The sequence below is a fragment of the Styela clava genome, chromosome 1 (assembly GCF_964204865.1).
Source record: "Styela clava chromosome 1, kaStyClav1.hap1.2, whole genome shotgun sequence".
Lineage (NCBI taxonomy): Eukaryota > Metazoa > Chordata > Ascidiacea > Stolidobranchia > Styelidae > Styela > Styela clava.
The window spans coordinates 705,127-722,519 of record NC_135250.1 but is presented as its reverse complement, the minus strand read 5'-3'; the positions used below and the strand labels follow the sequence as shown (position 1 = coordinate 722,519).

The following is a 17,393-nucleotide window of genomic DNA, read 5'->3' as shown; positions in this document are numbered from 1 at the left end:
CATAATTACATAATAATTCACTTAATTTTTAAAAGGTGACCCCCCCCTCCCCCCCAAAAAAAAAAATAAAAAATAATAATTTGGAACATTTGTTCCAGATTACTAAAACTTTTAAGTACACTCATACACAACACAGAGGTTTTAAAAATAATATATTTTTCATTTGTGTGGAAATAAGTAGAGATTTTATGAGTAACTTTTTTTCTGGGTCGGCCTGTCTGTATTACATGAATTTTCATACATAAAGTTAATTATCTAACTTAAGGAAGTTTCATTATATCGCTAAACTGTCTAACATAAACTGTATTAGATAGGTGTTAACTGCAAAGAAATATATTATAGAATAATAGAGTTTTGCTTCCCAATGTATTTTCATTGAGTGTTACTTGCTCTTTGAATAGATAGACTGAACTGATATTATAAAATAAAGGCATCACCGCATAATGGTTGACTTGTTTCATATCCACTACATAGATTGCCACATAATAGGGTTGTTATTAAAGGACCTTACATTGAATAGACTTGCTTAAAAAATTCTGAATTAATTCAAACTAGTTAGCGATCGTAGACCGCCGACTTATCGTTCTGTGGTTTCCATTCCTCCGCTCTGACTCAATAGCGACACCACGTGTCCCATCTCTAATTAATTAATAACTCGCTAATTATACGACATAATTCATCCAGAATCAATAGAGATATGATGAATGCACTTGCGAAATTTGAAGCAGATTCAACCGCTCTTTCGTGAGATATCGTGTAACATACGAAAGTGTCTAACAACAGATACTTACCAATCGAGATCGATAAGTAATAATGATGATGTCTTATTAACAGCCAACACTATATGTCTATATAACATTATTATGAACATATGCCCAGAGGCAGGAATGTAATTCTATACATACTGCTGCACCATACTCATGGGAATGAACACAGGCTGTTCTATTCCCAAAAGACGACTCATGACAGATAAGTAACATGGGATGTGCATAGTTCCATACATCTGGTATAATCATAACTGATTAACTACAAGGTGACCTTAAAAAAATCCGGGTCATCTGGGATATAATATGGAAAGAACATAGATAGCATTTATTACAAAGCCACTTGAATGGCTAAAACTTTCGGTACAATCGTACACAAACTGAAGTTCAAGTGTTAAATAAACTTTTCTCTTCTCATTTTCGTTGAAGTGTTTAATAAATTTATGGATTTTTTTTTGTGTAATGGATGAAAATAATACTGAATGCAATTAACTGTTCCCAAACCGATGTGGACTTTTAAGCGGACAATAGGCGTTCACCATATCATCCCGCGCACCAGATCTTGCCTGGTAACCGGATGGTTTGCATGAATGTGGTTTTACCATGTAGGTTTTCCTATTCCTTAGGATAATATAAATCCTAATCCTAAAGTACATTCACACCTTCTAAGAACCCAATGAGTTTATTTTTACCAATGTTTGTACAGACACAGGGAACATGTTGCCATGCGAAACAAATTTTTGACCACTATCAAGTGTAATTCAGAACACTTCAACTGCGGGGCCAAAATGGACATATCATAGATATTCATGGCTTTCATAAAATCATATTTTATAAAAAATCAGGTAAAAGAACTTTTTCTTGTGCTCAGTGCAACTAATGGGCATGGGAATAAAATAACTGCAATAAACACTTATTAATAAAATAAAACAAACCTTGTTAAGATATGTCGAGAACAGACATTTTTTTAAATTGTAACACAACTTTATAAAAAATGTGTATAAACACCTAAACAAAAATTTTCAAGGCAATCTTAGACATCTATGCTTCTGTCAACTTAGTATTACCAGTATATCCAACATAAGTTTCTCGGAACTATGTCTTACCACGACAAATACAGGATGTAATTATTATTCAACAGCTTGTAACCAACCACAAAAATGCCGAACAACAGCCTCGTATTCAATAGTTAAGCGTAAAGTTAACCAGTCTTTTGTTTCAGAAACATGAACTCGATGTCTAAGGAAGCCGTAACAGACCTCGGCAACTAACACACAAAAATTTGCCAAATTATGGTAGATCAAAGAGTGATAGTTGGTCTTTGAGTGTACACCATTTTTATACCAGAATGATTTCAAAATTTCATTCAACGTTATAATTTGTACGAAATATTTCAAGGCAAAAACAAAATGAGCATATAAATTACTATCATATCATTTCTTACTCCAATAAATTATTTCATCAAAAACTTTTCAAGTGACTCTTTTATGCCTTTCACTTCGGACAAAGCTGTGTACTCGAATCTATTGTCGAAAAAAATTCATTCAATCTATTCAAAAAACCAAAATCTTTCCGTTTGGAATTGCCCAGCGCGGCGATGGCACTTCTGTTTGCCCTATCTTCATGTATCATCTCATTTTGAATACAATAAATATCAAAATCTGAGGTTCTGTACTAGTAAATCACTCCTTCAATCCTAATCCAACTTAAGATCCATAATCTACATTGAAGGTATAATAGCCTATTGACGTACACTCTCTATTGTATCAGGTATTTTATTACGTTAACCCGGAAATGATTAAATCTCAGAATGTTTCCAAGAACCCAAGCATAGTGAGTAATATTCAACATGACATTACGCATGAATAGCCAGCTTATTATTACCAAAATTATTGAAGCATAACTGAACAGACAGGTCAATTCAAAAACTCAGTAGAGCATGAAATAAGCAGAATAAATAAATCTTGAAGGGAAGATGCCACTGCTGCAGGAAATTCAAACCTAACAAAAAAATCATTGAAGCATAACTGCCATAACTGGACAGAATTAATGAATTCAATATAAAAATATGTCAATGACCCAAGAGATTTATGTACAATATGTTCTTTACTTAGCGACAGCAGAAGAGACTGACACTGCGAATCCGCAGCAAAGTTCGCATATGCAGTGGTGGTTGGAGTTGAGTAACTGGGTCGACTATCGGTGAATTTGGGCTCAGACTCCACACACCAATGCATATGCAATAACTAGACAATGAAGCATAACTCTGACTGGGAAAACTAATGTCTAATACAGCAACATAACTTCATCCTTTCAGATACCAACCAGTGAAGCAAGCAGAAAAATAACCAAACGACAAAATTTCTAGCAAACAATCATTTAGGAACTACCAGCCTAGATAGCCTACATTTTTTTAATTTTATCATAGTAACTCAACTCCAAAATTATTGTGATTTTTATCATTGAAGTTATATCTTGTGAAGCATATAAATACATTCCCTAATTTGTGGGAAGAGATTATATTATTCTTCATTCATAGTTTGTCAATTATTTACAAATATTTCCTGTAGTCAGGAAAGCCACTTTTTGAAATGATTGCAGGCAATAAAAGTCAATGTTTGCCTATTTGCACAAGACTGTACTAATTCATGGGTAATAAAAAATTTATTGCCCCCTCAAGATAAGACTTGGAATGCAATAAAATAAACAATTTTATGAGCCTAAGTAGTTCATGTAAACTAGGATAGGACTCATGATATTTAATTAGGGAGAAAACCGATAATACTGGCTCTATGATTGGCACATTGTGCCGAGCATACACTTGCCATCACATCTACTATATTACTGTGACATAATTTTTGGATGGCGTAGTCAGGTGGGGGTTAGGATTGATACGTGAAAAAATTGTTATGCTACGCCCACTAGAAGTACGTTGGGTACTAAAACACACGAGACCCCTTTTGTCAACCAAATACAAATAAATTATAAAATATTAAATTCCACAACTGGGAGATGGCGATATGACCAAAGGTCATCAAAGTCAGTCAAAACCTATTCCAGCCAAATAATTATTGAAAAAGAAATAAAAAAATAACCGTCAACTAGTTACCTTCAAGATATATTTAAATAAAGGGTGCTCCTGAAGTATGCGCACCAAGATGTCGCATAACTTGAACTCTAACCTGGTACACAACCTGGGTTCAGGTTGTGTGCCATTTTGGTGCGCATACTTCAGGAGGTCCGATAAAGTATACAAAATATCAAAACAAATATAATGCAGAGGCAAGACGTATTAAGAAAAATAAGTTAATAGTTGAAAATTATTCAAAAAGAATAAAAAATTAAACATAGTGAGCAAATAGTGGATGGGGGATGAATGATCACAATATGTTTAGGTTCAGATCCGGGAGATAATTATGTACGACAGGGGCGTGGCCAGAAATTTTCATAGGGGAGGATTCTGAAAGTTCTTTTCTTTGAAAGTTAGATCCAAACAGCTAGCGAGTCTGGCGAGTACCACCAGTGCAGGAGCATATGGGGAGGAAAAACCAATTTGGTCACATGCAAATATATTTAGTTAGTATGCAGACTCTTGAATCACTCAGAATCATATTTATTCTTACTACAACATCCTTGAATGATACGCATACAAATCCACCAAACGGAAAGCAAACAGAAAAAAAATGCAGAAGTCCTGTGAAACCCTAATTGATAGTCTTGTTTGCTTTGTACACAAATTAAACCAACCACATTGGTCGGGTATCTGGCAATATATTGAATGAAAAATGTGCAATCAGTTGGGGTTTTTTAGGGGGGGGGGGCTGAAATTTTAATTGACAAGTTTGACTGTGACCGGGAAATGTGGGCTTTGAAGGATCTTGAGGTCTAAAAAGCGTTTCAAGCTTCGAAAAATTGCTATGTATGAAACAGAAATATGCTTTTATTTTGTTACATTTCAAAAAGGGGTGGTTCCAACCCCCAAAATACCCCCTTGGCTACGCCCCTACCAACGTAGGGTGGTTGACATAATTGATCACGATTTCCCCACCATCAGGTCACCGCGACTTCCCTTCCCCAATGAAAATGTGTGTTCGATTTTGTCAATTTCATATGTCATTTTTTACTGGATGGAAAAAAGAAACTGACTATGTCTGATACAAATAACCTACTAATCCAGTAATCCCTTATCGTACCTGAATGGAGACGAGACCATCCAAATTTGGAGTCTCCTGAAGTACACCCCACGCATATTTCTAGTTGGCCTGGCTCAACAATTTTTGCATATGTCATTCCTAACCCCCACGTGATTATGTTATCTGAAAATTACATCACTGCAACGTCGCATTGGGGGGAAATCCGGCCCTCCAAAGTATATGGATGGTTGCGCAGACAATCCAGCAATCATCCATAATCGAGCAAGCTATTTCTCTCGTTTTCTTGACAAAACGATACCGATAAGAGAGAGAACGCTGACGTTAGTGAGTTCATTATAGTCGTCACAGATGCCATTTCGGACGATACATACTAGCTATATTTAGCTCTATGACGCAATTGTGACGTCGCAATGATGTAATTTTTAGGGTGAAGTACCTACTCAGGTGGGGGTTAATATTAATAAAATCGTTAGGTTACACCCACTAAAAGTACTTGACGGCGCGTACTTCAGGAGACCCCAAATTTGATTAGATCCGATTGCAGCCTTCCCAGAAAATGAACATTTGCATAGAAAAATCATGAAAACAAATGAATCATACCGTACATCCACAATGAGAAGAACAAAAAAATAAAAACATATTACCCAATACCCATATTCACATCGTTGATGCAATTTTGATATTCCAGTCCATGTAATATTTCACTCATGGGTACCGGCATTCTAGGCTACATATAACACAGCAGCTCTCAGGGCAAAATTTTCATTTGCGATGTATCAGTGTCATCCCGGGAATTTAGACTAAAATTTAGCAAGTCAATGCTGACATCTTGCGGAAAGTGGTAACCTATCCCATTTGGCTCAGACGACACTTTCATCCACTTTTCTTTCCCTAAGATAAATATGGAAATCCGAACTATTCAACTACCTTCACCCTACAACGCTGGTAACTCGGCTAGAGGCCACGGTTCGTCATATGATGAAGCCGCCATATTCCTCTCCTCTCCACTGGAACAAATATGAAAATCCTACCTCAAAAGTACTTTATTATTCAATTGGATCTGCGAAATACAAGTTCCTAACCTTCCCGATACCTGCATTTGCACATTTTGTGATAATAAATACCTCTCTCTCTCCTCAAAGGACCATCGGCGACTTTATTCCGTATCATGCACATGTCAAAGGTGAGTTTTGCCACACAGGCAGATTTGGCGGTACGTTTTCGTGGTTTGGTGTTGCCGGTTCCGATACCGTATTCGTTTTCACATTTCAGGCTTTTTAGTCAGGTTTTCGAAGTTTAGGTTCAAATCGAATATCGAAATAATTTATATTGATTTTTTTCACGGTTTGTGATGATATATAAATTAATTAATCTAGAGCAGGGTCGTCCAACCCGTGGCCCGCCAAGGAGTTTCGAGTGGCCCGCGCTGTATTTTCGGAATTAAATGAAAAAAAATTTAGTAAAACTTCTATTTTTCGAGTGATGTAGTTAATATAAAGATTTGATACAAAAAAGTTGTTCATTTTCCTGAAATGCGCTCTGCTAGCCCTTTCAAACGAGCCATGAGTGCCATCACCAACTGGAAGATATCGATACATACGGTAAATAGTACCGGTACCGGTAGCTTACACATTTGGGCAGAATGGCAGTTTTAATGACCTCATAATTTGGCAGCACGTACTCGTACAAGCAAGTTTTTTCACAGATGAACCATTTCAAATCCCCTGTGAGATCACTAATTTCTGACAGTCATATGGAAAATTCGCTTCGCATTGCTACATCGTCTTTTTCAGCGAATATCGACAAACTTGTTAGCGAAAAACAGTGCCAAACTTCACACTAAAATGTCTACGTGTAAAAAAAAACTCTGTTGACTTTACTGTATCTTTGTTTTTTTTATTATTCTATTTATTGAGAAAGTTTGGTACGAGGGTTTTGTTTGTTTTTTCATTAACTTTTGGTCAGTGTAGCAAAACTAGAACATAATTACCATGTTAAGTGGCCCGCGCAGTTATCAGTAAACTAAATGTGGCCCGTCGGCCAAAAAGGTTGGCCGACCCTGATCTAGAGTATATCAACACTTTTTATTGTACCGAAATAAATTTTACTTCATGAGAATTTACAGCAGATTTACGGATTTTTCGAAAGGTTTTATCTTTAAGAATAATTAGAGTGGCAGCATTGCGATTGAACCAAGTCAGTGTTACAAGTACATCTCAAATTTGTCTATTTTGCAAAATAGAGAAATACGGATCAAAACTATATATAATCGGGCAGTCTACCACACACATTTTTATGTCCACGGAATTCCGTGGTGTTTTAGAGTGGCTCTTGTTTTGTAGATGCAACCGCAGGTTAAATTGAAGACAATTAAATTAATATAGCAAGACATTTTGAATATGCCCTTATCGGTCACGGATTGATTAATTTGCACAAGAGAATAATCATTCTTCGTTGAAATATGGCAGGCAGATTTGGCGGTGCGTTTTCATGGTTTGCTGTTGCCGGTACCGTATTCGTTTTCACATTCCAGGCTTTTTAGTCAGGTTTTTGAAGTTTAAATCGAATATTGAAATTGTTATTTTGCCATCTGAAGGATTTTTTTTCTGTTATAGTTTTCAATACCGGTAACTAGTAAGTAGGCTGTTTATCATCTAAACAAGGACGATCCAAGCGTGGCGCCGCCCGGGGGGGGGGGGAGTGGCTCGGGGTCGCCGATTGTTTTCATCAACGTAGCGTGTTATAAAGGCCGTAAATGCCCTTTACACTGGTGGTTATTCTTTCTAAATCACAAATTTGTGCCATGGTAAAAAGGCGAGGTTCTAAAGACAAATCAAGAAGTAAATCCACGATCTGAATTTTTTGATTAAAAAGCGACAATATAAAATACTGAAAATAAAACCGTAAACAATTTAAGTTTTGTTGAGTCTCGCGACAGTCTAAAAACGCTTTTCTAGGCATTGAAAATCGTAGCATTTTGTGTGCTACGGCACACATTATGTTTGGTCGCCGTTTAGGAACATACCGTCAATAAAATCGAAACACGGTTAATTGTGGGCGAGATATGCCTTCTTATTCATTAATTTACAATTGTTGTCGAAAATTTTCGTGTTATCATTAAACAAGGTTGAAAACGCGATTTTTTTCCAGGTTTGTGATGATATATATATTAATTAATCTAAAGTATGTCGATCAATTTTTATTGTACTGCAATAAATTTTACTCCATGAGAATTTACAGCAGATTTACGGATTTTTCGAAAGATTTTATCTTTAAGAATAATTGGAGTGGCAGCATTGCGATTGAACTGAGTCATTGTTATAAGTACATCTCAAATTTGTCGAATTTGCAAAATAGAAAAATAGGGATCAAAACAATATATAATCGAGCAGTCTATCACACATTTTTATGTCTGCGGAATTCTGTGTTGGGTTTTTAGAGTGGCTCTTGTTTTGTCGACGCAACCACAGGTTAAATTGAAGACAATTAAATTAATAAAAAAGGACATTTTAAATATGTCCTTATCGGTGATGGATTGATTACTTTGCACAAGAGAAAAATCATTCTTCGTTGAAAAAGTCAGCTCTTTTAACAAGTGGCGTAATCACGGCGACTGTTCGGTGTGGATTTTGGGGCAGTGAATTTGTATTTTTGATTCACTGGTATAGTTTATATTTATTTATATTCTATGAAGTAAAACTGTACTAAACGTGGGGGGGGGGGGAGGGGGCGGTCGCCCCCCAATAATTTCGCAAAAAATTTTAATACATGTTGTTTCCCCCTCACAAAATTATCATTTCCGAAAAGCGCGATAGTCAAGCGCAATTAAACGGTTACCGTATTTTCCCGAAATTACACATATCGAGAATAGGCAGACTCCCTAAAAACGGCCTTAAAACAACGATTTTATAAAAAATCGCACATAAGCCGGTCCTACGAATCATTACACGCCGGACGCTTCAAGGAAAACGTAGAAAGAGAACAAAATTACTGTGAAGCAAACATTTCTCTTATTTCTCGTTTCTGCATGTTAGCAAGGGCCGTAGGTGGATTATTACCTGTAACTCTTACTTGTTAATTTATGTTAATAAAGTCTATGTTGCTTTTCAATATGTCGTGATTGTGTCGGGAGATTAAATTGAGTTCCTAAATCAGCATAAAACAATTTCCTTTGATCGCCACAACGACGATTAATTTTCGTTCCTTGTCCGTTTCAAGGAAAGAAATAACGCTGTATTAACACATTCTTATAAATCGCTACGAAGCTTAACACGCCAGGCAATTAAGAAAGGCGCAGAAGGAAAACAAAATTACTGTAACACAAATATTTCTAACGTTTATCATTTCTGTTTGTTAGCGAAGGCCCTAGGTTTTTACTCGTAACTCTTACTTGTAAATTCATGTTAACGAAGTCTATATTGCTTTTCATGTGTCATGATTTGTATTAATGGAAGGGATTGTTGTCTGGAGTTTAAGAGAGTCCCTGAGTCAGCATAAAACAATTTCCTTTGATCGCCCACAACGCGGTTAATTTCGATAAGAGTCCTTATCACCGCCCCTTAACGGATAACATATCGTAAAGGTGATTAAAAGTCGCGCACCGTTAATTGCCACGAAAGTTTTCACCACAAAACAACTGGCCGTAAATCGACACTGTCGCTGTTATGTAAAAGAAACGCAAGCGAAAACAAACAATCACAGACTGTACAAGCCATCAGCTGTATGATAAGACAATCCACTTTCACAAGCGAGTGTGTGTGTGTGTGACGCTTTTTATCGTGAGAACTTGGTATGGTTTGAAGCTTTTGGAATTACCGGCAAGTCAGCATAATATCATCTCGTTGATCAAATTCTGTACGCGAATGAGCCGATTTTTGGTGCAATCTGAGTTATGCGAGAATGAGACGGTCCCTTAGTTTGGCAATTTTTTTTTTAGTTTTAAACTCGGCCTATTCGCGAGCATATACGGTAATAGTTACCGATATTATAACTGTTTTCTTACAATAATGTGGACCAGAGCGCCTTCGGAGCACCTCACATTTTCGTGAAACATGCGCGCCGCACGGGTAATACACCGTCTTCAAACGCGCCACGGTTTTGCACAACTAATTCATTTTTGTACAATTTATTATGGTTTTCTCATTGTCAAAATCTTTCAATAATGTTATTGTTGGCACTTGCGAGAGAACTGAAAGAGGCAAACTGTATTTCATTACAACAATTAATTATTATCGCTAAAAATTAACTAGAAATAAAGTTGTTATAAACAATTTTCACCGCTGGACATATCTTTTCACGGTGTGGATTTCGTGCAAGGCCCAGCATAATTTGCGAGCAAAGATCAAAGCAATTACTATGTCGAAACGCCTATTCGACTTTTCAGACCACAGAAACTACCTAAAAAAGAGACCCCCACCCCTTCTGAATTTTTTTGAAAACTGAAAAAGTCGCCAATAACGCGTGCAATTGCCTTTTGCTAAAATCGCCGATTGTTTTCATCATTGTGACCTATTATTTAGGTCGTAAACGCCTTTACGTTGGCGTTTATCCTTTCTAAATCACAAATTTGTGACACGATGACTATGATAATTATTTTGTTTTCGTTCAAGCACGGACTTATGAACCTGGCGAGAATTCTAATAAGTATCCATAAGTTGAAAAGCGGCAATATAAAATACTAAAAATAAAACTGTAAACAATATAAGTTTTATTGAGGCCCGCGACAGTCTAAAAACGCTTTTCTAGGCATCGAAAATCGCAAAATTTCGTGTGCCTACGGCACAAATTATAATTTCTTGACCTTTAAAAACTGTAGTCACAAAAATCGAAACTCGGCCAATTGTGAGCGGGATTTGCCTTTTTATCCATTACTTTTAAATTGACGTCGAAAATTTTCGTGTTAACATTAAACAAAGCTGAGAACGCGACTTTTTTCCAGTTTGTGATGATATATAAAATAATTAAAGCATATTCGATCAATTTTAGTATTTATTTATGTATTTTTATTGTACTGAAATAACTTTTACTACGTGAGAATTGACAGGAAATTTACGATTTTCTCGAAAGGTTTTATCTTTAAAAATAATCGGAGTGACAGACAACATTGCGATTGAGCGAAGCCAGAGTTACAAGTACATCTCAAATTTATCGAATTCGCAAAATAGCAAAAATACGGATCAAAACAATATATAAACGGGCAGTTTACTACACATTTTTATGTCCGCGGATTGCCATGATGTTTTAGAGTGGCTCTTGTTTTGTCGACTCAACCGTAAAATTGAAGACAATTAAATTAATAAATCAAGACATTTTGAATATGCCCGTATCGGTCTTTGATTGATTACTTTGCACAAGTGAAAAATCATTTTTCGTTGAAAAGTCAGCTCTTTTAACAAGTGGCGTAATCGCGACGACTGTTCCGCTTGGATTTCGAGGCGGTGAATTTGTATTTTTGATTTACTAGTATACTTTATAATTATTTTCATTGTATGAAGTAAAATTGTACTATATGGGATTTTATATCAGATATCGAGATATTTTTTAACGGTGATAACGAGTTCGGAAGATTGCAAAAATACGTAGCAAAATTAAATACATCGGGCAGCTTATCTCATATTTTTATGTCTACATATCGTCGTGGTACTTTAGTTTAGTAATATTTTTATTTTGATGTGAGAAGTCGCAACGTGGCTGTCATGGATTGAATATTTTACGCGACAGAAAAATCATTATACGCTTAAATAGGCTGCTCTCTTAACGAGCGCGTAATCGCGGTGCTTGTTGCAGACGGCAATGGGAAGTTTCGATTTTGACCCCAACCTTTTTGTTTTAAATCCTGGCTGCGCGCCTACCCTTGTGCCTGTTTATTTTCGTATTAAATTATAATTAAAAACCCTGCAAAGTCATTGCGTGAATCCTGAATGTTATTTCGAGTTCAAATGATGATTTAATAAATCGGCAATAATGGCAATTCTACTAGTCAAATGATAATTCCTTGGTAAAATTTAGGAAAAAAATTCGTACAATAGCTTGATACCTTGTTTTGCATTTCTAATTTCACGAAACGGCGTTAGTGCGCTTTATGCAGAACTAGGAATTGAAACAATAACCTAATACGACTCTTCAAATTTGTTATTTTCTGTTTGTTAGCAAGAGCCGTGTGCTAATTCTCGAGGAATTCAATAAATTGGTTCAGTGACGAGCAATTTACGTGTCTAAGCGAAGCATTGTAGGTACTCGATATATGAGTAGCAAAATGACATTCTAATACTTAGAGAATGACGTCGAAAGGTTATTGTTACGTGACGATACACGAAGCAGTGTTTTTCGGTAGGCTATCCAAGTTCGCCCCTCCAAAATTATGGAAAGTGTCCGCCCCTGTATATAAGGACATTTTAGAATCTCGTAGTTGTCATGAATTGAATATTTTACGTGACAGAAAATTCATTATACACTAAAAGGCGGCTCTATTAATGAGCGCATGATCGTGGGGACTATTACAGACGGCACTGGCAGTTTCCGATTTTGAAACCCCATTTCAAAAATCCTGGCTGCGCGCCTGGCTCCGAGTGACTTAGAAATTGCATGAAGTCGAATCACTGATTTCAAATGGCTGGTATGGTATGCAGGTATGAACTGAACTTCACTCACTATTCTCCATACTAAGGAGAAGCAATTGGTTGGCCATTATCTGTATCAGAGACTAAATTATTCTGGCTTTCTGCCAGTCACTGTTGTAACAGTGCGGCACACTATACCAGAAAAGCACCTAACTTTGGACAAATTTAGCAATAAATGTTCAATTACTTTGGTCATATACATTCAAATCGCTTCAAACTTGTATAGTGAGATGTGCATTCAGGGTGTGCTTTCCATGTTCTAAAATAATAAACTAATCTTGATATCTATTTGATGAATATTATTCGATTTTCTTACCTGGCATCTGATATCCTTCACTGCCTTAACTTGATAGAGGCTGCGTCACTCTTACGCAAAAAGAGTACAGAGCATGTGTAACGCCGTCTAACGCTACTAAATGACATGATACGAGCGTCGTTAATATTATCGCTCCATGTTATAGAACATGTATCATATATGCTCGCGAATGGGCCGAGTTTAAGATTCAAAAAAAAAGTTGCCAAACTAAGGGACCGTCTTATTCTCGCATAACTCAGATTGCACCAAAAAATCGGCTCATTCGCGTACAGAATTTGATCACGCAGTGAGATGATATTATGCTGACTTGCCGGTAATTCCAAAAGCTTCAAACCATATCAAGTTCTCACGATAAAAAGCGTGCACACACACACTCGCTTGTGAAATTGGATTGTCTTATCATACAGCTGATAGCTTGTACAGTCTGTGATTGGTTGTTTAACATGTGACGCTTGTACAGGCTGTGATTGTTTGTTTTCGCTTGCATTTCTTTACGGCCAGATATACGGCCAGTTGTTTCGTGGTGAAAACTTCACTATTTGGTGCACTATCGCCGTAGAGGCAATTAACGGTGCGCGACATTTAATCACCTTTACGATATGTTATCCGTTAAGGGGCGGTGATAAAGACTGTTATTGAAATTACCCGCGTTGTGGACGATCAAAGGAAATTGTTCTATGCTGACTCAACTTAAACTCCCGACAACAATCCCTCCCATTAATACAAATCACGACACATGAAAAGCAATATAGACTTTATTAACATGAATTTACAAGTAAGAGTTACGAGTAAGAATCTACGGCTTTCGCTAACAAACAGAAATGATAAACGTTAGAAATATTTGTGTTACAGCAATTTTGTTTTCTTTCTGCGCCTTTCTTAAGGCGTCTGGTGTGTTAAGATTCGTAGCGATTTATAAGAATGTGTTCATACAGCGTTATTTCTTTCCTTGAAACGGACAAGTAACGAAATTAATCGTCGTTAATTGTTTTGTGCTGATTCAGGAACTCTATTTTAATCTCCCGACACAATCACGACGCATTGAAAAGCAATATAGACTTTATTAACATAAACTAACAAGCAAGAGTTACGGGTAATAATCCGGGTAATAATCCACCTACGGCCCTCGCTAACATGCAGAAACGATATACGTGAGAAATGTTTGCGATACAGTCATTTTGTTCTCTTTCTACGTTTTTCTTGATGGGTCTGGCGTGTCACGATTCGTAAGACCGGCTTGTGTGCGATTTTTTATAAAATCGCTGTTTTTAGGGAGTTGCGCCTATTCGGGCGATATAGGCGTAATTTCGAGTAACTACGGTATATCTAAATTACCTGTACCTTTTAAATGTATTGCTATTTACCTCACAATGATACCTAATCACACTAATTTGAAACCACGTATCTTTTTCTAATTATTCTATGTATTACCAAGTACAAAAGTGAAAGTAAATGAAACGACTAAATGAAAAGTAACTACGTCAATTAGAGTTAAAAGATTAATAAATGATAAAAATTGGAAAATGGTAAAAAAACTTGAATTAAAATTTTCCACAAGGATCACGTGGATCTCTACAACAATTGTAATGAAACCATTACGTAACATCACATGATTCGCATCCAATCCATTTATCTTTTTAGCTTGAGCAGCCTCTAGGATCATTCCACAATTCACACGCTGTGCAAGAATTATCCGATGAAGTTGACTGTCCTGAGATTTTGTTTCGTCTATTCCCAATTATATTTTTTGGTCGAGCAGACATAAATTCCGCCCCGGCGTAATCTTTGGGCCTCTTCCGCGGCGCACTGGACTCGCAGTCTCTTTGTGCATTTGACTCAAATATTTAATGAAGCACGATGTGGTAATGCCGGGTTCACTTCCTTCTTCATCAAATACCGGTACTGAAATGTAATCAGTTTGGTTATGTGGCAAGTTCTTCAAAACAATCTCAGGGATGAATGGGTGGAGACCGCAAATTCAAAATCCCAAAATGAGATTTTTCGCCGCAGTTTTCTCTGTGTCTAAATTTAAAGTTTGTTATGAGGAAATGCTCATTTGGGAATCCCCTGAAACTTGTTTCCGTTTGCCATTGAGACAAAATTCCCCAAACGTTGACTTGAAGAAATGGAGAAAAAAACGAACAATCCAGTGGTTGCAAGATGTGGGTGCTGTATTATTGTGGCGATCGGCCATTTCGATTATGTCCATACTTAGGTGGGAAATTAGGTTATTTAAGAACTTCTTTTTTTGGAGTTGCTGGCAATGGGGAACAAGCAATTCTTTGAACCACCTTATGAATGTTCTATCAAACCGACCACTGAGTATGGCGTTGTATATAGTATCCGGTGGTGGACCATCAGACGTCCAGTAAGTATAGACGTTCATTGCAGCGTACACAACCATTGGAGAAAGCAGAACTCCAGCTGCTGATCCGCAGAACATTAGAGATATGGATGTTTTCGAATGCTCCTGTATTCTCTCGACCCTATTTGTTCCAAGCGGGACAATCAACCTCTTCCCAGGGTTGTCTTGGAGGTTAGTCTCGTCACAGTTGAAGATATTTGCTTTTGGAACTTAGCATAGTATGTGCTTCAGCTCTGCGAAATATGATTCAATTTCTTTGCGTCCGACTGCAGCTCTTGCCCGTTTTATGTTAGAAGCTAGATGTTTCGCTAACCGCTGTCTTTTGCAAAAGTTATTCATTCACTTAATGCCAGGTTTGTTCTCTGGGAATTCAGACTTCACCCCTTTTCTGTCCAATATGTTTGACGATGTTCCTTATGTCGTCTGGATCGACCGGAAACCCCAATCGAGCTACTATTTCCAGTCATGAAGCAAATCGGCACTCCTCTTCAGTCAGTTCTGTTGAATTTTTTTTGGATGACGGTTCTTCATTTTGTCATCTTAACCCCATGCAGTTTTGCATATTACATCCCCTTTTCGATGTCATACATTGCTCTTTTCAAGTCCTCCGAATTAAAGGAGTTGTAATCTCGTTTAGCCATATTTTCCAAGTCGTTAGAAGTTGTAGTAAATGACCAAAAACCATACCAAGAAATCTTTTTCTTTATTTCGAAATTTGCCAGTAAATGCTGGGATCTCCTGTTGAGCATGCCTGTACGGAGATATTCCGTCATTTCAGAGCATATCTATAGCCATGCGTAATTCATGATTTAATTTTTGTAATTTTATCATTGACTTTGACACTCAGTTTATCTTTTCTAGGCGGTTCGCCACTTTCAAATCCACGAACTTCAAAGAGTGTAATCGGCGCCCACATGACTGGTGTCAAAATGACGTCTGATTCAACATGATTGAAAACGACTAACGTGACGCCAACGTAACTATTGACGCAGGCACGAAATTCCATTATTTTTATGGAATTTAAAATTCAGAAATTTACATTTTACATGAATCTCGTGATCAGTTCAATGGATTATGTACATTGTTAGTTAGGCGCTTTTACGGTACAGCATTGTCTCGCTTCAGAAAAATCCATTTGACCGATGATCAGACCCCTCTCCTTTTGGAGGCGTCTGGACATTGTTGTTCCTCAATATGGGTAATAATACAGTATAATTAAGTTGCGCAAAATACTACCAAAAAGCGCAATTGAGCAAAATTCTTGCAATTTTGGATAGTGTGCTGTACACACTAACTTAGGACAAAAATTTTAAACAGCCATATCTGGACTAATAAGCGCCGTATATTGACAATTCCAATTATTATAGTTAGAGCTGTTATATATACATCTATTCTCAACTTTTTCAATGTTGCATAATTATTTTTTTCCCAAAATAACTGAAATATTGTCAAAAAACGATTGGCCATTATCAGGGTTGTCCAAAACGAATGGAATATTCGAATATCATAGTATTCGAATACCTTTTCGGCTGATTTTCGAATAATTCCGAATAGTAGCCACTTTTCGCCGTAAACGTGGTGTTTCGTTTTACGGGAATCTTCAAACAACTTTTTACGCTGTCTCACGTATTGTAATGACGATGAAATAGAATCGGCACTTTGATTGTTTATATTCTGAGCGATCGTACGTCGCATAGTGTTGCGACACATTTGCACGTTTGCGTGGGTGGACATTGCCGACATTCGTCCACGAGGCTTTTAATTTACAAATTCATTTCCATCACGTCGAAAAATTGACAATTACCGCTTTTCTAGGCCCAATTTTTTGGCCTGATTTTTTTTTGGGGGGCGTCTAATTGAGAAAGTATGTTTATTTTATTTCTATGTGGCCTGCTTATTAGTCTTCTCAAGCATGATTTGTGTAACCTTATATTTGGGTCTTAGGGTCTGCCAATCATGATATTTATTCGCAGGCCGGTTATTGTTACTTTAAAGAGAAACATGGCCACCGAGTGAAAGTGATTTGTGACCCTTTCGTTTTGCCGATTCAGCAGAACACGACAGGGACAGGAAAACACAGCTGTGAAATAACCCGTGGACGTACAGTGTAGTACTTATCACATTCCAAAATTATTTTAACATTCGGGTTAATAGGTTGTCCAAAATGATTGCCGC

The 17,393-nt window shown here is 36.9% G+C and overlaps 2 protein-coding genes and 1 long non-coding RNA gene across 3 annotated transcripts in view; 1 reads left to right on the top strand and 2 right to left on the bottom strand.

Moving 5' to 3' along the window:
* LOC120345419 (calcium/calmodulin-dependent protein kinase kinase 1-like) overlaps positions 1-17,393 on the bottom strand; it is a 310,354-nt gene that overhangs the window by 236,743 nt on the left and 56,218 nt on the right. The window lies entirely within an intron of this gene.
* On the top strand, positions 5,844-17,386 carry LOC144427280 (uncharacterized). The gene is made up of 2 exons (XR_013477852.1): positions 5,844-6,101; positions 16,080-17,386. It is a non-coding gene; the product is annotated as an uncharacterized LOC144427280 (long non-coding RNA).
* On the bottom strand, positions 14,415-15,991 carry LOC144423754 (uncharacterized). Its single transcript, XM_078113317.1, has 3 exons — positions 15,901-15,991; positions 14,900-15,427; positions 14,415-14,815 (listed from the first exon to the last, which is right to left on the bottom strand). The coding sequence occupies exons 1-3, from the start codon at positions 15,989-15,991 to the stop codon at positions 14,592-14,594; spliced, it is 843 nt and encodes a 280-aa protein (XP_077969443.1). The 3' UTR covers positions 14,415-14,591.

What these genes read in the sequence shown, in the direction of transcription:
- LOC144423754 (XM_078113317.1), bottom strand. Translation starts at nt 15,991, where the DNA reads ATGACGGAATATCTCCGTACAGGCATGCTCAACAGGAGATCCCAGCAT. An exon ending in GAAAAAGATTTCTTGGTATG is followed by an intron (nt 15,428 to 15,900) that starts GTTTTTGGTCAT and finishes TACTATGCTAAG; the next exon opens with TTCCAAAAGCAAATATCTTC. An exon ending in GGATTCCCAAATGAGCATTT is followed by an intron (nt 14,816 to 14,899) that starts CCTCATAACAAA and finishes GCGGTCTCCACC; the next exon opens with CATTCATCCCTGAGATTGTT.